This window comes from Branchiostoma belcheri, unplaced genomic scaffold (genome assembly GCF_001625305.1).
Source record: "Branchiostoma belcheri isolate BF01 breed outbred unplaced genomic scaffold, Haploidv18h27 scaffold7, whole genome shotgun sequence".
NCBI classification, from domain to species: domain Eukaryota; kingdom Metazoa; phylum Chordata; class Leptocardii; order Amphioxiformes; family Branchiostomatidae; genus Branchiostoma; species Branchiostoma belcheri.
The window spans coordinates 298,959-320,027 of NW_017804353.1; the positions used below are offsets into that span (position 1 = coordinate 298,959).

The 21,069-nt window shown below is 40.7% G+C and overlaps 2 protein-coding genes across 4 annotated transcripts in view; one reads left to right on the forward strand and one right to left on the reverse strand.

Annotated features, from left to right (window-relative positions):
* Positions 1-754: 754 nt before the first annotated feature.
* On the reverse strand, positions 755-16,222 carry LOC109484704 (15 kDa selenoprotein-like). The gene is made up of 5 exons (XM_019788058.1): positions 16,161-16,222; positions 14,039-14,206; positions 13,374-13,437; positions 3,974-4,023; positions 755-1,861 (listed from the first exon to the last, which is right to left on the reverse strand). Exons 1-5 carry the CDS (start codon positions 16,203-16,205, stop codon positions 1,730-1,732), a joined length of 459 nt encoding a protein of 152 aa, XP_019643617.1. The 5' UTR covers positions 16,206-16,222; the 3' UTR covers positions 755-1,729.
* Positions 16,223-16,658: 436 nt separating this feature from the next.
* LOC109484703 (heparan sulfate 2-O-sulfotransferase 1-like) overlaps positions 16,659-21,069 on the forward strand; it is a 96,265-nt gene continuing 91,854 nt past the window's right edge. For 2 of the 3 annotated variants that reach the window (XM_019788054.1, XM_019788056.1), the window contains exon 1: positions 16,659-17,045. In XM_019788054.1, coding sequence (XP_019643613.1) covers positions 16,925-17,045 — 121 coding nt within the window. In that variant the 5' untranslated portion in view covers positions 16,659-16,924. The remainder of the gene's footprint in view (positions 17,046-21,069) is intronic. The other variant, XM_019788057.1, reaches the window with a different exon arrangement.

The following is a 21,069-nucleotide window of genomic DNA, read 5'->3' on the forward strand; positions in this document are numbered from 1 at the left end:
CTGCTACGGAGGCTACATGAATAGAGAGTAGAGGATGCCAGACTCCCAGTGGAGGTACAGGCCCGGAGCAGAGCTTCAGATCTCAGGACTGGTGTGATTATCCCTTCTGCAATCGATCTTCCGTTATTCGAGGTTGAAAATTCACACCTGTGCTGCAACAGCCTCTGTAGCAGGCTTATAGAACTGGGGGTTTGGTGGTCTTCGGCTGTTTTCTGATCAGCCCAGTTCTAAAAATGGGGGTAATTTAATCAGGCCGGCTATGTTGTCTATAGAGCTTATTCACCACACGTCATCATGACGTCACGACCCCTCATGTCCCGTGCGACGCCATTTTGGGGCTACAGCGCCTACAGCGAGTTTCCAAGCATTGGCATGGCCGACAAACGTTAGGTAAACTGTCCTTTGTCCTATTACACGAAGAGTTTACCACCACTCATACCTCTCGTTACTGGAACAAAATAAAATCTGTTGGGATCGACCCGTTTTTGTTGAGTTTTGATCAGTCTGATCGAGACGGCGTCTACCGCCAGCGGAGTCCATTGACGCGACTTAGCTTCGTATTTGGTATTGGGCCGAAGTTTTTACACACAACATCGGTTCAAACCCTCTAAGAGTCTGGAAGCGTTGTATCAGGATGTGTAGAGAGTGTTGTGGGACATGCAGTTGCGTGGTGACAAGTACGTTGTAGTCGGGATACGCAAAAGGTCGCTATTTTGGAACAGCCCCGGACTGTGTCTGGATAATAACAAAAATTAACATCACTACTGAAAACCTGGAATGATAATTCTGGGCCAAAAAAACATTAATGCCGGTTCAGTCCTTGGGCAACAAGTGGAGTTACCAATTGTTAAGTCTGTGGGTTCCTGGGGTATGTGGAAGTATTCAATTTTTCCAATTGGATAATGTTTACTGGAAGGGGAAACGTGAAATTCTCATGTTCATTTTTGACTAGGACAAAGTCTTTGAATAGGGAGCATGTGAAATGTTTTCAAAACCTCTGTTTTCCATAAGATCTCATAGTAAGACTTGACACAGTATATGAGATGGGACCATGTAAAATTTTCATTTTTTCCTCTAGGACAAAGTTTGTGGGAACCCAATTGTGAACATTTCCATGTCTACTTTCCTCTTAGACACACACTCCTCTTGAAAGTGACAAAGTGGAGTTAGCCTGAATGATGCCCCCTGTATCAGTGAAACATACCTCTGTGGGGACTAACTGCCAAAACTAACTGCGGAATGAACGATGCACAATGGCCTAACTGTCTGCCCCTGGCATTGAGGTGCCAGTTTGACGCAAATGCCCCTCCGGCGAACCTGACCTTCCTGCCACCGATTCCGCCCGGCACGACAAATTCCGACCCTCAGACTCATCAAGCCTGGTCCGGAGCCATCAGGGGTTAATGTGCAATTAACACGCGGGACATTACTTGTCACAGTTCCCAGCGTCGCAGATTGGTCACCGGGATGGGGGGAGCGGACGTATCGCCACCTGGACGCCCAGTGTGCAAAATACTTTTTTGAACCAGGTTGCCCAGTGGCAAAAATTAGGTTGCCCATCAGAATTTTAGATTGCCGCACCTATAAGTTACTACTTTCCTCAAATTAAGTAATGTTACATACATCAGCCTTTGACAATATTTCTAACAGCCTTTAGTTAACTGATATTGAATCGAATGGAATTGAAACAGAATTATAACTATTATAACTGCAGAGAACGGTGTTTAAATTATAACTTCTGTAGTTTCTCAGATAGAAACTCCTCGACGTTGTCGGTGTTCCACTTCTCGATGGAGAGTGTCTCGACCACCTGGTCCCTGCTGTCCAGCATCTTCAGGATCGGGTCCGCGCCACGGACATACTAAGGACAGGAACGGGGAGAAAGAAGGAAGAAAAAAAATCACTTGAGTTGTTAAGCACTTTTCAAGGCTTTGCACTTATAATTGTGTAAGGTATGATGACAGTGGGGTCGTGTGGCGCAATCGGTAGCGCGTTCGGCTCACACTCCAGAGGTCGTGGGTTCGAACCCCACCTTGTCACCGATCTTGTGCCCTTGGGAAAGGCACTTTACACGACTTTCCTCACTTCACTCAGGTGGCAATGAGTACCTAGCTTCGGCTAGGGACGTCCCTCGGATAGGACGTTAAATGGAGGTCCCGTGTTTGGGAGAGCCACACCCCACGCACGTTAAAGAACCCACCGCACTTATCGAAAAGAGTAGGGGACCTTCCCGGTGTGAGTGGTTCAAGCCTTACAGTCTGGTCTCGGGGTTGACATCTTTGAAGAGGTGATAGTCACCTGTTATGTCAATCCTTCCACAAATGTGGTAAATCGTCATAAAATAAAATAAAAATAAAATAAAAAAATAATTGTGTAAGGTATGATGACAGCCAAGAAGTCAAGAAGTAATAAACTTGACAGAATCTTTATGCAAATACAACAGAAGTACAATGTAAGTGTCCTTCATGTCAATATTCAAACAAAACAGGACAATGTGGATTGTTTCTTGTTGCGTTCCTTAGTGTCCTACAACTAAAATCTACATCTGTGGTGCCAGTCACGGTTGACAGGGAGATTCAGGAGAAGGTCATCTCTCAGTGTTCTCCCTCATGTTCAAGTTAGGATCAGGACAGAGTCAGAGACAGACAGATGACCAGTTTTACCCAGGCTGTGTCGTCTGATTCATCTGAAGAGAGGAGCCTTCCCCTGAGAGATGAGGACCTGACAACTGCACAGAAACTGGCCATGCACGACTATGTGGTGCAGCAGGCCAGCAAAGCCAACAACAACAGTACAACTAGATTGTTCATCATGATCTGCAAGCTTAAAATACAGACGTTATCACAAAAATAAACAAACTCACAGCATAATGGCATTAATGCAGATAAAAACTGGTCAATGACAGAGATATAGGATTATGGTGTATTGAGTACATGTTCAATTGTACATATCAGAACTCATAACTTGGTGACTGTTCCCCGAGATGTTTTCATGATGAATATTCTTTTATTAATACCCAATGTTCAATCTATGTTGTCCTAGCCGAGAGTATTAATGTTTTAAACTATATGGTATTTTAACTTAATGTATTTCTTTTAATTACTTGATTGATATGTGATCTTGTTTTATGCGTTGAATGTTGTCTATTGATGGAACGATTCTGTTAATTACAGATCAATTCAGAGCCATGGTCTGGTGCCATGGCTCTGCCATTCTGTAAAGTTTGTGAAACAACAATAAACCATTACTACTACTACTATCAGTCAGTGGCCTTAATTTGTGACCCAATTGCCAGTCCCTAATGGGAGATCTCTAAGTACCTGAGCTATAGAAAATCCTTGCACAAGTCGATGGACAGAGATTTAGATTCAGATTCTGGATTGCAGATAGAGAAATCTCTGTCCATCGACTTGTATTCTGGATTTTGGTGTTCTTCGACCAGGCATCAATGTCAGATCAATGTCTAGATTTCAGCATCAATGGCAAGGGACTAAGCTGACCATTACACCAAGACTGGCAAAAGATGAAGATGGCTTAATTTTGACTTTGAGTCATGGTCGCCTTAAAAGTTTAATCTAACTAGACCCTTTTTTAATTTCAAGGATCCTATGTTAGATTCTTGAGCTCTACATTTCAAGTTTGTTACTTAGTCTACATGCAAGTTTTTACATCTGAAAGAGCATTTGTCCCTTCATGGTACATGGCACTAATTTGTATTTCCATCTTCATTTCTAACGAACCGTAAAAAAAGGGTAAAGGTCCCAAAGCTTTTTTGAGACCATTTAGACAGTGGGTTGCTAATTCTACTTCTAGCCAGGAATCAAACCAGTGACAGTGATCTGCTAGCCTAACCACTCTGCAACCACTAACAAGTTGTTAATCTTCTCCTAGTTGCATAACACTTAATAACCAACAAAGAACTTGTATAGGAAGTCTAATTTAGTATACTAAAGGTTAAATGTAAAGATCTTACCTTGATCTTCAGACCTGGAAACTGCTTGGGCCTATCGCTCTTCACGAAGGCTGGAAAATAAAAAGGGAAACATGTGAATAAGATCACATAACAAATTCTTATAGACAATTAAAGTGTCAGCCTTTTTGGCGACGCCTTTGGGGCGGAGGCATTGTGCAAGTACTACGATCGCTTTGAAAGAATTTCAAAAATTGCACGAATGCGTTCCCCAGGGAATTGGTTTGGAGGAAACCTTCGGCCATGTGGTTTTTGGATCAAGTAGGTAACTTACACAGGGTGCCCACGTGCCACCCATCCAGATGCCTGGCATGATCAGTCTTCTCCCCACACCATGGACAGAGAGCACACAGCTGTCTTTGGCCAAATACGATATTCAAACAGGTCACAGAGAGAAAAGAAATTATCTGTCCTTTTGGAACCCACAAAAGGTAAAAAAAAAGTCAAAGGAGTAACAACTTCAGACCAGACATAAAATCCAGTCTCTGGTGGAGGATAGAGTGAAGTGGAGGATGGTTTTCAGTTTGGTTCTAGCGGGAACTCGACCAAAGTAAAGTAAGTATGTCATCATAAAATCTATATTGCTGGGGAAGAACGGCTGATTCCTCCTATACGTGTATTTGGTATATTGCCCCACACCTTCTCCACCCAGCCTGTAAATTTCACTATGTGCATGTCTTTATAACATAGGGAAATATGTTTTTCTGATAATTGTAATGTAGATTGCTAGCTCCACCACATGAAATAATATATATCATTCAGTCGTCGCCTTGGCAATGATTTTTATTGCCTCAGCCTTGTTAGATTTTGTGTTTCTTTGAGTATTCCCTTCCACAATCAACAATGAACTTGTCATGTTTGGAAATCTTATGTACTTTTCTTTTCTTACAAAGAATCTGAGGAAGAAGTAAATATTCTGTTGGGATGTTTAGTGGCTGTCAGAGAAGACTGGTCATTCAGAAAAGATGACAATTTTTCTTATCTATCCCAACATCTGCTTGGAGATTATAATAATAATGATAACGTTTATTGTACATTCATGCCCTATCGGGCTAAGTACAGGTGAACAGATGAAATAGGTAATATACATGTTTGTAGTACAAACGGCTCTAAAACTACTCTAATACAGAGGTTCGGCTTCTTTTCGTTTCTTTGGTTTATATACATGTACCTAAACCTAAACCATGGCCAGTTCCAGCCCTAAAAAGCTGACACTATGGAACGTCAAGTCTGACACCCAGGTAACCAAATCAGCCGTAAAAATACACATTTCATCACGTCGAATATCATCACTGCCATAAAATCTGATGGAATGTGTAACGGCAGCCATGAAGTTTAACTCCCAAATTTCCTATTATTTTCTTACTCCATTTTACAGGGCGGCTACGGCCCGCTATCAAAGTTCGGTCATATCTCAGGGTGGCTTCCGAGGTCGATCCAATCATTTTGGGTTTTTGTGGAGTTCCGAACACCTGATTTTAGAGACAGTGCACGATAAAATTTCACAGGCTGCCGACTGGAGGCAAAAATGATGGTAAGATTCACCCAAGCGTTCAATCTGACTGTTATGAAAACATGAAAGATGTTATTGGTGTGGGTGTCGGTAGGATCTGAGTTAAGTACGTATACGCTCACAGGGCTCAAAATACCACCTCCACTTCTGATGTTTACCTGCACCAGTCCTTAAATAGTAATTTTTTTTGTTGTGTCAATAAAGAATAATACTAGGATGTATACCTATGAAGTATAAAAGAAACAGTGGCACAGGTTTCTGAATATCTTATATAATTTTAGTGTTTTATCCACACTTCCCTAATTACTGAGTGGTTCACAGGACAGGTAAACTTTGTTTAATTGTTTTTTTCTTTTTCGCATAACCGCCTTTTAATAGGCGTAACACACCAGTTTTGTACATGTACGTACATGTACAAGCTGCGTAAGACCGGACTGTAGGGTTTGAACCACTCACACCGGGATTTTCAATGCACCAGTGCAGGTATGAAAAAAAACCAACTCTGTCTTCTCCACATCCATAACATAATTACACAAATTAGCAATTCAATCAATTCTGACTAATAGACCAGATTAAGTCTAATTAAAAGTTACTACTTTACTAAATCGGTTATCTGTACACCACAGCACTTCTCTGAAAACAGCCTCAAGTCTTTCATATTAAATGGTTACTGTAATTCCTGATATTTTCACTTAACTGTTATGTTCACTGTTTTCACTGTCACTTCTGTACCGTGAACTTATCATTACAGTAAACAAATAATTTCTGGACTTTCGTTTTCTGCACCTGCACCGTGAATATATAGTTTCGTGAACATGTCCATTTTTCTCAGACCGTGAAATTTTGCTACCGTGAACATAAAGTGAATTACAGTAAGCAGTAAGCCCCTGAAAAGCCCCCAGGGAAACTTGTGGGGTTAATGCAAAGTCACCATCTCAACTTCATTTTGTTCCTTTGCCCCCCTCCCGATATAATGACGTTAGGCCACAGCAAGTAAATTTTATGGATGACATCCTCCACAGACCCCAAATCTAATGCGAGCAGGCGAAAAAAAGAAAACAAGGCGAGCCGAAAAAAAAACAAGGTTCCTACATGTTAGAATTTTGAAATTACCCCCAAAGTCAGGCAAAAATTAATGCATGCGCTGATGTCATCCATAGAAATTACTTGCTGTGGCCTAACGACATTACTTGAGCTACAAAGTAAAACTTGCATGGGGACACTTTTATTTTCAACGTCGATGTTAGAAAACTAATTGTACAACGTTTTATCTCTTAGGTGTCAGATCATTGAGCTAGAAAAGGTGGATCAGTTCAAATATTCATGTCCCTTGCAGGCTTCCAACCCCCCAAAAAAGTCTAGGGTCTGCAGTTTTTTCTAGGGTCGGTCGGGAAACAGGAAACACAACATTTTTTTTCCTAGGCCTAACGACATAACTGTAGCTCCGACGATCTGGGGAATAAAAGAGAGAGAGAGAATGGTTTATTATTCACAAAAATGTAGGAACCTTGTTTTTTTGGCCTGCCTTGTTTTTGTTTTTTTGCCCGCTCGAATTAGATTTGGAGTCTGTGGCGGATGTCATCCATAAAATTTACTTGCTGTGGCCTAACGACATTATTGCAGCTCCGACGCGATCTGGGGAATAAAATCTCCCGCTGAGCCCCAATCTCGGGACATACGGGAATCAATAGGCATTACCGGCGGGGTGGTGGGGAGATTACGCCTGGAAATGGCCAGATTTTCGGGGCAAAGGGGGAAAACGGAATTCAATAAAGAGAGGGGATCGCGAATGTCGTGCTACGTTCCAGGTGACATTGGCCCGAGTCATTACTACATGCACCTGTTGGAATATGACTTTGAGTTTGAGTCAAGTAATGCAAATAGAGAACCGGTGCAATGGCCAAGTGGCATGGGTCGAGTGGCTTGCATTCGGTAGGTCATGAGTTTGTTCCAGGTGACATTGGCCCGAGTCATTACTACATGCACCTGTTGGAATATGACTTTGAGTTTGAGTCAAGTAATGCAAATAGAGAACTGGTGCAATGGCCAAGTGGGTAGAGTGCATTCAGTAGGTCGTGAGTTCGATCCCCGGCTGAGTCATACCAAAGACTTTAAAAATGGTACAAACTGCTTTCTCTGCTTAGCACTCAGAGTACAAATCAGTTTACAGTACTGTCCCTACATAATGTATGTACATGAACAATTTGTAGCACTATAGAAGCACTGCAAAGTGCAAACATAACAGCATGAATGCAGGTCAGGTCTCTCAAACTAATGTACATCATTCATAGTTCATACTACATGTGGTATATACCATGTCATGCAGCCATATTGCACCCCATTGCCATTTCTGCCACTTTAAAAGCTTTTAGTGTAAAACACAGGCATGACACCAGCCCAGAAGAGCCCATTCGACCCACCGGGTGGTCTGTCTGGTAACATCACTCGCAATGCGCGACACAATCTAACAAACAACGCTTGGGCCTAGGAAATATATTTTGTGTTTCCTGTTTCCCGACCATCCCTAGAAAAACCTACCAACCCTAGCCTTTTTTGGGGGGTGGACCTCTGCAAGGGACATACTAGTAAATCATAAATTTTTTGAGCTCATCAACCTTTTCTAGCTCCATGATATGACACCTGAGTTATAAAACCTGAGTGATAAAATTGGTTTTCTAACATTGACATTGAAAATAAAAGTGTCCTCATGCAAGTTTTACTTCGTTAAACTGTATTGTATAATTAGGCCACAGTGCCAATTTAATTTGTTGGTTCTCGGATTTTTTCAGAAAAAATATGAAGCGACAGGGCGAAAAAAAATAAAAATAAAAACAGGTCTAGGCATCCTATTATAGGCTTAAATGCTACAAAATGAGCCATGAAGTCAACACAAAAGGCTGGGTTAAAATTTAAACATTGAATTTTGAACTTTTAATCAAACCACTGCAATGATAGATGGGAAAACTGTAACAACTAGGAACTAAGGACTTTCCTCAACTGTTGGGGGCAAAATATGAGCATTTTCAGTTGATTCAGGACCAGAATCAAACTTTTTTTTTTTTTTTTTGCAAATCAGAAAAAAATGAAGAGGCGAATCCGAGAACCAAGAAATTAAATTAGTGTGGCCTTAAGTTAGATTACTAGAAATTGCAAAAGTCTTTAAAAAAAAAGAAAGAAAACAAAAACAAAGATAATCCCTACCCACTGACCCTAATTTTTTCAGGACTAAAACCAGCAAACACAGCATTATTTTTCCTAGGCCTAATATTGCCACCATTGCCACCCACAGCCGGAGGAAAAACTACAGACGCCGAGGGACTAAATTATCCAGCCACAGAAAGCCAATTCATCAAATCGACACCAGCAACGAGCAATGGTGCCTGATACCTTCACGGTCGGGCTAACGATTTTTTTTACATCCACCACGCAACCCCCACACGTTATAAATTCAGAACGCATTCCAATGTTAAAAAACCAGATTTCTGTAGAGTGTAACGATATCCAAAATCAAAGCTTCTCAATGAATTCTCGTTGGTCGATCACTTAAATGCCTAGAGTTTTGGATGAAGGAAGCAATCACAGCATAGCCGAGGGCACATAACTTGGAAAAAGTATGATAAAACAAATAGAATACAAGATGGGCAAATAAAATCCAAAATGATTCTGAATTTCAAAATAGAGACTATAAATGTTAATGTAGAAATGTTGCATTTACATTGTATTTGTTATCTGTCAGCTGAAAATGGTATGGTGGCCTACAAGTCTGTGTTATGAAATATAGTATAGTTATGTGTTTATGAGGTATAGTTATACCATTACAACTACACTCAAAGGTACCACACTTGTACACTTGTGTCACTTCTACAAGTATACTCCAAGGCTACCACGCAATAGTGTACATGTATCTTCCTATTTTCTTGCCATGTGGAGCATGACACCAGAGAGTAACAAGATTTTTTTAAATCAGGAGAAAATGTGCAGATGTCATTAAAAAATCTACATTATGTACCTGCTACAGTGAAAAACAGCTCATAATAGTCATATAGTTATGTATATTTACACCATTTGATGGTGCCCATTTCTTAACCTTGAAGTTGCTAATGATCCCACAGCTTAAGGCAGGTTGTAGACGTTATCTTTCTGGGCCAAGACTACCCTGACCCATTCATGCCACTGTCCATTACACCAGACGGCAATAAAAATGGTATCAGGCGATAAAAAGGAACATTTCTTCCCTCCCTCAGGCACTTAACGACTATAACATCTCCTATCAACAGGACTGTTGGATATGTACTACATATATCATGGGCTAACTTGCTGCTGGGTTTTTTACTCCCTTAAAGGCAACCAGTGCAGTTTTTAGGGCTTGGAATCTCTAATGTTTGACGAATCTCTAACTTGTTTTATTCATTATTGTGAATTTCTGGCAAATATTGTCTATGTATTTTCCCTTGCACTGTCCTTGGTGCTGAACATGCAATCCGCTACTTGGAAGCTTCATTATTGAGTATATCAATATTTCACTAATAGCTGAAACAAGTGTTTTTGTCATGTTTTTTGTCATGTTGTAAGGTGAAAGCTTACATGTATTCTTTATACCAATTTTCTGGACGAAGCACTTCTAATATGGAACAGAAAAATATACAGTTAACTTTCAAAATTCCATTTCCTAATAATGTATCTTACATAAAAATTTGATTAAACATAAAAATATTGTAGATATCCATGGAAAATCAGGAATTCCCTGTGTGCTACCTGGGTGTGTATGTAAAGACATGCAGGGGTCAAAGAAAGGTCAAACACCCTGTACCACCTGTATAATGTATTATGTATGCTGATCCCTGTCTAGGGGCTATGTTCATAGCAGGACCTACGCTAATATCACGCCAAGGGCCCTCTATGAATCTCTTGTTTAAAGTGACACCATATAGCTAATATATCCTGAATTACAAAATGTAATTATACTCTTCCTAAGAAAACACAATAGATTAGCTTAAGTATCATTACGGACTAGCTTGTTAGAATTATATTTTAGTATTATTACATTTTAGTATAATAGTTTGTGTATGTACCCTTGTTGTTTCTTTGCCATACATTGTACCAGCTACAGTTGTTGAGCAATAAAGTTGATTTGATTTGTTTCAGTGTTCAAAATACCCAGAAGAAATTGCAGAAGAAAAATCATGCATTTTGCAATTTCTAGGTTTCAATTATTAGGTACATGTAGAAAAGGTTGTAGTATGGAGGCTTGTGTATTTGTAATTGTTTCCAAATTGCAAAACAATTTTGACTCAACTGCAATATTTCAGAATATTGAAAAAAAAAGGATCTCTACCACTTTGTTTTATGATGCAAATGTACACATATATGTAAGTTGTAACTGAATCATATTAACACCTCATATTGCATACTTTAGGGTTTCAAATGAGATTAATCATACACGCAGTTTGGTTGCTTAATATCTTCAATGTATGTCTATGAAATTACATCAATATTTCTTCTTTGACAGCTATTATTTGAAATGTATGTTTGTGAGTCACATTGGCTGCATTACCAATATCATTCAGTTGCTTTTCCCTATTGAGGCAATATAGTACATTGTAAAGTAATGTACATGTGTACGTAGAAAATATTTGGGGTGCACAACATAATACAAAATAGATGCACATACATAGATAGAAAGCTTCTACGCTCACAGAACTTTAGTCGTGCATAACAGTTTAATCTTAACTTGTATTTTACTTTACTTTAAGCAGAATGTCACCAAAACATGAAGAAAGAGTACTCTTGCCCAGAGTTGCAGGCAAAATCCTTACATCAGTTTAATTAAGGCATTTCAATTTAAGAAAAAAAGCAGTGACTACACTGCTACAAGTACACACATGTACCCAACAGCTTCCTTTGGTGTGAACATGATGTACATGTATTATTCAATTTACATGTTTCAATTGCCGTATCAATCTCCAGCAACATTAATGCCTGTAAGTAGTAACCCCTTCAGGACAACTGTTCCGACCGACGCCGGGGCGTTTATATCACACCATCCCCTTCCCTTAAGCCTGGCCTGTGCTCGCTTAATGATTAAGGATTGGGCCTAGGAAAAATCATGTTGTGTTTCCTGTTTCAGTCCTGAAAAAATTAGGGTCGGTAGGGAGGGATTATCTTTTTTTTACTAGATTTTTTTATTGGACATTTGCAATCTCTAGTGATCCAACGTATACACTACAGTTTAACAGAGTAAAACTTGCATGACTATGAAGAGTCCTTACCTTAGACCTTAGACTACCTTAGACATACCTTAGACTATGAAGACACTTATATTTTCAATGTTGTACATGTACAACATTTCATCACTCAGGTGTAAGATAATTTAGCTAGAAAAAGTTTATCAGCTCGAAAAATATATGTCCCTTGTAGCTAGGGGTTAACCCATAAAAGGCTAGGGTTGGCAGTTTTTCTAGGGTCGACCAGGAAACAGGAAACATGGGGTCGACTCTGAACCAAGAAGTCCTGGGTTCGAGTCCTGACATGCCCCTGGGAAGGCACTTAACACGACTTTCCTCACTTCACTCAGGTGAAAATGAGTATTGTATTGTCCCGTGTTGGTAGCGGCATTAATATAAGTTGAAAAAACTTAAGTGTGCCGTCACCACGTCTGGTGATTTCATGTTGGAATAAAAAAAAACACAGGAAACACAACATTATTTTCCCCAGGCCCTGCTAGATGATTAAGGATTGGGCTGGATCTTCACCTCTCCCCCTACCTGTCCACCTGCACTGTAAGGGATTACCTGTGAAATAGCCTCCGTAATCATTTCCCCATAGCTAATTAAGTCCACGGGGGAGGGAAAATTGGGTGAGATACACCCCGCGGGTCATATTGATCCACTACTCGACGGGGATGAGATGGATTTTTGTCTGCGGAAAAAACGCCTGGAGGAAGAAGAGGGGCACTGCAGGATACCGGTACCTGTCGACATGATGGAAGGACTGGATGTTTCATGGGGCTGAGGAAAAATGAGTGGTGAGGGGGTGGGGGTTGTTGCTACAGACATTTTCAGGAAGTTGACTGGCCAAAAAGCAAGTATTACTTTTTCATAATATGCTGCCTACATGTAGTTTCCAAGAGAAGTGTCTACAGCTAGATGTCCACAGTTCCTTTTCCTTTCATGTCCTTTTACAAACTGTACCTCCCCAACCAAAGTCTGGTACACATTTACAATGTATACCTGGGTGGAGTGAAGAAAGCCTTTTATATAGTGCTTTAATCTCAATGATGAAATGATTACCCAAGAATGGAACCTGTGACCACTCCGTGGAAAAATGCCTGGAGGAAGGACAGGGGCAGGATACTGGTACCCGTCAACAAGATGGAAGGACTGGATGTTTCACTTTCGTAAAGTTCACCTGGTCCTAACAACCACACGTGGGGCAAAATGAGGAGAAATGGGTGGTGAGGAGAAGTACTTGCTTGGGACAAGCAGGTTGACTGGCCAGAAAAAACTTGCAATATACACCCTAGTTCCTACTACGTAGCTACCAGGAAACATATCCACAATAGATACAAGTGATTGGTCATTAATTATCCTGATGAAGGTGACAGTGGTTGTTGAAAATTTGATCCCTGTGTAACCCTTGTGTTGGAATAGGGTTCAACATTTTACTACTACTCTACAATACATATATGTACCCACAGCTATTAATGTCTAATTTTAACTTCCCAGCCAGAGTCAGGTACACCTGGGTAGAGTGAGGAAAGTCTTGTAAAGTGTGTTTTCCCAAAGACGCAATGTCTAGCCAGGAATGGAACCTGTAATCTCTCAATTTTGTTTCTATCATGCTGGCAAAGTAAGACTCTGTTTCTGCTTAATTTGCAAACTCAGCACATACCTTGGACCTGGGGCCATCTCCCCAACTTTCATCCACACACTTCTAACAACGCACCAGGAAACAACTGGAAGAGAAAACAACAACATGGGTCAAAACTACAATTTGCACAAGTCATGTAGGCCCAGGGTTTGATTCAAACTAGTTATACCAAGGAATTCAAAATTGTACACGTACATTCTCTGCTAAGCACTGGACAATATAAGTTACAGGAAACGATTAAAATATTTAAACACAAAGTGCCACCACTACAGGGACTGGCTCACTAATATAGTGATGGCACAATGCTGTGGCCCAAGGGCTTTAGAAATGGAGATAACATTAACACTCTTCTACAGACCGAAAAGTGAGGGGAGGATTTTGACTTTTAAATTTTAAAATCTGATTTTCTACCTCCATGTTTTAACTGATTGTTTACCAGCACACACACTTGTACTGTACATTCTCCGCTTATCTGCTTACTAGTAGCACTTGGCAAGTTATAGGAAAGATTACAAGAGTTGAATACACAGTGAAACTGCACTGTGAAAACACCAGTGGTCCAGGACATCCTTCCTGCTGTAGTGCTGACACATTTAACTGTGTGGGCCCAAGCGCTTTAGACATGAAGATGGCAATCTGTTATACACTGAGAGTGAGGGGAGGATATGTTTCCCAGCACAGTGTACCTGTTGTGTACTGCCGGGGTTATCTTGCTGACAACATTGTCTGCAGTTGTCCTCGAGAGACTGCAGCTGGAACTGCTTGAGCTCATCACAGGAGCTGCAGAGCAGGTTTGTGGTGAAGCCCAGGTCCTGGCACTTCTCTGAGGTGTACTCACACGTCACCAGGGTTAACTGCAATCAGATTTAAATATAGAATATTAGTGAGTGAGTGAGTGAGTGACTGACTGACTGTGTAAGTGAGTGTGTGTGTGTGTGTGTGAGTGAGTAAGTGAGTGAGTGAATAGTGTATGAGTGAGTATAGAGTGTGTGAGTGAGTATGAGTGTGCGAGTGAGTGATTGAATGAGTGAATGAGTGAGTGTGTGAGTGAGTGAGACAGGAGCTGCAGAGCAGGTTTGTGGTGAAGCCCAGGTCCTGGCACTTCTCTGAGGTGTACTCACAGGTAACCAGCGTTAACTGCAATCAGATTAAAGTATAGACTATTAATTACTGAGTGAGTGAGACAGGAGCTGCGGAGGAGGTTTGTGGTGAAGCCCAGGTCTGGCACTTCTCTGATGTGTACTCACACGTCACCAGGGTTAGCTGGGGGCATAGGAAAGCATGTAACGATAAATATACATTGTATAGCATATTAGTTACTGTGAAATATTTACTGTGTTTTTTGTGTGCACAGTCCTCATAGTTAGCTCGCAAACATGTGTTGTCCTAGCCGTGGCGACTCTTGATTCGGGCTTACATTGCATTACCCTCAGCAAGAGTCGTGGAAAGATCCATTGGCAGAACTGCACATTTCCCTTTGGCTGCACGATCCTCCGTTTTTGACCCGGTTTTTTGCTGTCTCGAGCTTCCCTACAATATAACTCCACAATTGGCCGGGTTGCCGATGTTTAGATCAGCCTAAATATTCCACAGCGCGACAGAAAAGTAGTAAAATAGCTAGTCGGCACAAGCTGGCGGCCATCTTGGATATAGTCGGGAATGTCCGCTACCGCCGTCGGGAACGCTCGGTAGCCTTTCCGGTTATAATCGGAGAGCTTTCGGTCGCGCTTCGGTAATCGTGACGCTACCGAGCGTTCCCGACGGCAGTAGCGGACATTCCAAGATGGCCGCCAGCTTGTGCCGACTAGCTATTTTACTATTTTTCTGTCGCGCTGTGGAATATTTAGGCTGATCTAAACATCGGCAACCCGGCCAATTGTGGAGTTATATTGTAGGGAAGCTCGGGACAGCAAAAAACCGGGTCAAAAACGGAGGATCGTGCAGCCAACGGGAAATGTGCAGTTCTGCCAATGGATCTTTCCACGACTCTTGCTGAGGGTAATGCAATGTAAGCCCGAATCAAGAGTCGCCACGGCTAGTGTTGTCCCAGGTATACGTGGGGTATTGAAAACGAAGAATTACATGGCACGATTCTCTGCACTGTTGTATTGTTTCAACTGTGAACTCAAAACTTAGTGGGTGCCTTCTTTCCTCCCTCCCACCATGAAAGAAAGTCCCCACAAAAGTACAGAACATTGTATAACGATTTCAGTGGTGTTCAGTCAGTATTCTTGTGACATGCAGTTTTTACGATGTCTTGTGAGGCTGAATTAGCCTATTTCCAGTATGTTTTGATCAAAGCTTCATAAAACTTTATGGTAAATTTCTAACGGAGGTAATTAACTTATGAGAAAATTGTCAAAGATAGCCGGGACAAGGTGAGATTTAATGGCACTCTGAAAACTTCTAATTCCTTGCAGTATCAGTTTCAAACACTAGGAGCGCTCTTTTAAATGTACCCGGAAGTGTATCTAGATCAAGAGAAAAAGTATCCTAGTTTAGACGCAATGCCTTAACTACTAGTATATAAAACACTGATTCAGGGGGCATATAGGCCTACACTCAGACACACAATTGACAAGTAGTATGCACGCTAAGGCTTCTAAACACTCGGTATTACTATTAGCATATGGTATAACGTTACTTATATCCACGTCATCGTGAAATTTGGGCCATTTTTTACGTTCTACTGCGTCCAAACAGAACCGGGTTGTCAAAATTAAACACTCATATCAATTACCACATCACTACATACATGTAGGAATTGTCAGCAACTACTAAAGGGCGGAAAATAAGCAGAAAACTTACTAAAAAGAGAAGAACCAGCCACATAAAGTAACTGGCCGGCGCCATCTTGCTCTGAAGCGGATATTGGGAGATACCAATTAGAAAAAGGGTACAGATTGTTAGAAATCACTTGTAAAATGTTCAAGTGATACAAGAAAGACGAAAAACAAAAACGATTTAAGGACACTAACACATCTATTTTAATTTTGGTCATGAAGTTTTGTAAAATTGAACATGAGTCTTCTTTAATTTAATTGTGACGAAGGCTCAACGGACAATATCACCCCTATTGCAAATGAGATTTACCGTGTCAATATCATCAACTTCATTTTCAGCTGTGTGAAACATTTTCTTGGCAGCTGTATCGAGTAACACCTGCGTAGCTGTCAAACATTGACTTTCACATCGCTAGAAGATCCCGATACGCGTACAAAATAACATTCTCTGAGTCTACCGAGTTTTGCCGAAGTTGAAAAATTATAATTTTTTCTTTCCGCCCGATTTCTCTCGCGAGATCTGAGACGAGCCGCACCGTGACCCAAAACAGTGGGATTCCACTTCCGGTTTTCGAGATGACCTGAGAAAAGACGGCAGTACAGCCGCCGTGCAGCACACAGCAACACTCTAGTCTAGCTACTGACTCTTTCCTCCAACTTCTCGGCGCTCTAGCTGCGAACAAAGACGGGAACATTGCCGTCCAGGCGGGCCCCAGTCCCGCTAGTTCCCTTGCCAGTGCCGACGTCCCCGCTAGGAAAGAGGCTTCGGCCGGGGAGCTAGGAGCTTCTATGGGGTTCTCACGTACCATGCAGACCAGGTATCAGCTGCTGATGGCGCTACTGTTTGTAGCTGCCATCATATACTTGGAGAATCAGATCCAGCGACTGGAGGCGGCCAGGGACAAAATGGGTGAGTACCACGCAATGTTGTAGACTCTATGGTTCTTGACTGTCCCCCACAGTTGATTGAAAGTACTAGGAAAGGAAGACACGTTGCTTTTTGTCTTGAGTGCTGATGGTGCTACTGTACTAGGAGAATCAGATCCAGCGCTTGGAGGCGGCCAGGGACAAGATAAGCAAGTACCATGCAGTGTTTGCTTGTCCCCACATCACTGTTGATAGAAAATAGTAGGCAAGGAAGACACGTTGCTTTTTGTTTTGAGTGCTGAAGGTGCTACAGTTTATAGCTGCCATCATCTACTAGGAGAAACAGATCCAGCGCTTGGAAGTGGCCAGGGACAAGATGGATAAGTTATGGTTTGATCCCCATGCTGTGTTGTAGACAGTCCCCTAGTATGTTGATATAAGTTACAATGTAGATATAACATTAAACAATGCATATAGTAGGCAAGGAAGACACGTTGCTCTCAAATTTGTTTTGAATGCCATTTTTTGGTCGTAGAATGTTGATCTGATGATGATGAAGATGCAGGGACAAGATAAGTTTGGTTAGATCCCCGTGCAGTGTTGTAGTCTCTACAGTGCTTGACTGTCTCTGTAACACTGTTGATATAGAATAGTAGACAAGGAAGACACCGTTCATGCTTACTAGTATAAACCTGCCTTTCTCCTGCAAGTCTCTAGTGTCACTGACAGAAGGTAGTGAATGCTAGCTGAAACGTCTGACCGTTTCCAAAATCATTATCCAGTTGCTCGAGTAACTGTTTTTTGCTGTATCTTATTACCTGGATGTCTAACCCTCACCGATGTATCAGGGAAGACACTTGACTCTTTGTTTTGAATGCCGTCTGGTGGTAGAAATGTTGAGAATGATAATGAAGATACCAGGACAGCATCCAGGTTTCTTACTCTTTAGGATCATATTTGTGAAGGAAGTGTGGTATCAGACCTTACAGGATGTGCCTTGTGCCTTATCCTTTAATTAAGGTCACGGAAATGTCTCATCCGGTGATAACGAAAAATACTATATCTTCAGTCTTGTAGACTTGAGGTTGTGACTTGCAGTTTTGTAGATGAGAATGGTTTTTATTTATTGGTTTGGCAGTTCAATCCTCACAGCCAGGGCTAGCCATGGCCAGTGGCTATTACACAAATTGTATTATTACAAAGGGCTTGCCCTGCTGGCAAGATATGACAAAACATTACGGCAACATATAAGGTGGCTTAACAATCTACAAAACTAGATGAGAATGATACATGGAAAATTAGCTTTATCATCAAGTCATGTCAGTGAAGTGTCAACAATGCTAATTCATCTATTTATTCATTTATCCATCTAGAAATCTTGGATACATATGGATAGTCCCTCCTGCCAGAAATGCTGATATTCGTGTTTAAAAAAATGTACCAGTTCTTCAAATATGGTGAAAAAAGTTATAATTTTCCAGAGGAACATCCATGATCAGATTCATAAGATAACAAAATTTATTACTCCAGAAAATATCAATAACTCTACATCTAGAGTGATATTAGGACGCATTAGGGTAAAACATAAGCCTTCAATATGTGTATATGAGGGATTTATTGAAAAAATGAAATATCAGAACATTATTACTATATCATACCATCTACCGGCTTACTCAATATTCAGCAAAATCCATTTTATCTCTTGGGCTAACGGTGTTCGATACTCTTATGAGCTAGACAGAGTGAGCGGGGATACCTGCGCCCATGTAGCTTCATCAAACATGGAGCCTATAATCCCCCCCCATCTACATCACCCGGGTGGTATAACCCAAGGTTAAGACCCCTGGTTGGATGCCTTTGATGTTCCCTTAGTCCTAGCTTTTTGCTGTGAGTTGGGTGGCCGAGTATGGGGTCAACACATGCCTTATTCAAATGGTAATATAGATTTGGAATACAGAGTGGAGAGGGGTTAATGTTGGTACTATCCATTTGTGCCCTCTTGATGTGTATTTTCTGTGAGTGAATTTTAAAGTTAGGGCTATGTTCCTTACACCTATACACAAGTTGTACCTGTACCTGCAAAATTATTAAGGTACAGGTCTGGACCTGAACGAAATAAAACAGAAAGCAGACACCATCTTTACAATGAAGATACTACGTATACGTAGTACTAGGTAAATTGCATCTCAAAGGTGACAATGTTGTCAAATTTACTAGTAGTACAACTTGAGTTTTAAAATCAAGGAGGTTTTTGAAGCCCTTGGAGAAACCCTCAAAGATAGCAATTTACCAGTAAAAAGATAGTTATATGGATTGTTTAACTTACAAATGATTGGCCCAACTTGTGTATGTACAGGTTCATTTTGTACACCTATCATTTCTTTAGGTACACAGCTCGAGTAGTCAACACCAAATTTTAGCCACCGTAGCAGGCTTATAGAACTGGGGGTTTGGTGGTCTTCGGCTGTTTTCTGATTAGCCTCCGTAGCAGGCTTTAGAACTGGGGGTTTGGTGGTCTTCGGCTGTTTTCTGATTAGCCCAGTTCTAAAACGGGGGTATTTCAACCAGACTGGCTATGTTGTACTCTATATGCAATCAGAAAATAGCACATAAAAGCCCCCAAAGATCATGAAGAGCCCCAAAACCCCCCAGTTTTTGGTATGCTATGGAGGCTACTTTTACTGCCTGTCAAGTCCGAGTCTGCCTTCTCTCAGTATTCCTGAGCCTCCATCACCCTTTGATGGGTCTGATTCTAATTACCAGTAATAAAAGCCAATTTATATGAGGGGAAGTCGATTACGAGATAATGGAGCATGTCAGGAAATATGCAAATTCGCTTCCTGCCACAACCCCTTAGCAAGGCTATGCTAAAAGCTTTGACTTTTATTTTCAGTGGAAGAAAAAAAGGAAATTGTTTGGAATACAGTAACTTACAGGTGAATACTAGAATACTAGTACCCTTGCACTGTAGGGATATCAGTTGCAAATTGTGCAGTAGCCTACTAGTACCTTGTTTGTAATAGTTACCAGTACTCAATTTCCAGGCCCTTAGTAAGTCTATGCTTAAAAGCTTTGACTTTTATTTTCAGTGGGAGAAAAGTATAAGACAAATTGTATGGTGGCCAGTTCTCAAATACAGTTAACTTACTAAAAGTTACAGGTCAATATTAGAATAACCATGTACTGTAGGGTAACATCAATGATTATTGCATATTGTGTAGTATCGAAATTAGCACAATTCACCAGCCTTGCATGAATATGCAAATAATAGTTACCAGTGCTCATTTTCCAGGCCCTTAAGTCTATGCTAATACTGTAATAGCCTCGACTTTAATTTTAAATGGAAGAAAAAAATACTAGTATTATAATAATTTACTATAAAGAAAATTATAGAGAGGTCAGTTCTCAAAAACAAACTGATATAATATTAGCTTATAGGTCAATAAATGTATTGGAATACCGACTTAAGGTCAACAATTGCATATTATACAGCATTAAATGCACAATCAATTGGCCCTGCATGAATATGCGAATAATAGTTACCGGTACTCATTTTCTAGGCCAATGTGTTTCTCCAAAGGGTACTGTAAATTCATTAATTTTAGCTGGGATTTTAATTTTGTGGTAAAAGAGGTTTATGCAGGTGTTCACAATTCAAACATCTCTATTTCAAGTATTTGTACAGATTTATACCACAGAAACAATATTTGCAGCATCAATTCATGATTAAAATTTTTGTAGTAATAGTAGAGAAGTCACCACAAGAATAAAACTATAGCAAACATTTTAAGACTTACAGTACTTTATATACTAGTAGTTAAACCCACAAAATGATGCGTAAAAAGATATTTGGCCCTTAGCCGTTTTGCAAAGTGTCTATAAACGGCTGGCAACTCAGAGTCTATGAAGTTATAGGCCCTTATTCACCGTAATGTAATAGCTTTAAACATCTTACCCACAGTAAAGCGCAGGAGATATGGATCAGGTAACAAGGTCTATGATGGAAGTGACCTGACATTGCCTAGTGATGTGGTTAGTGTAGTGCTGTATACCGGTTCACTGGACTG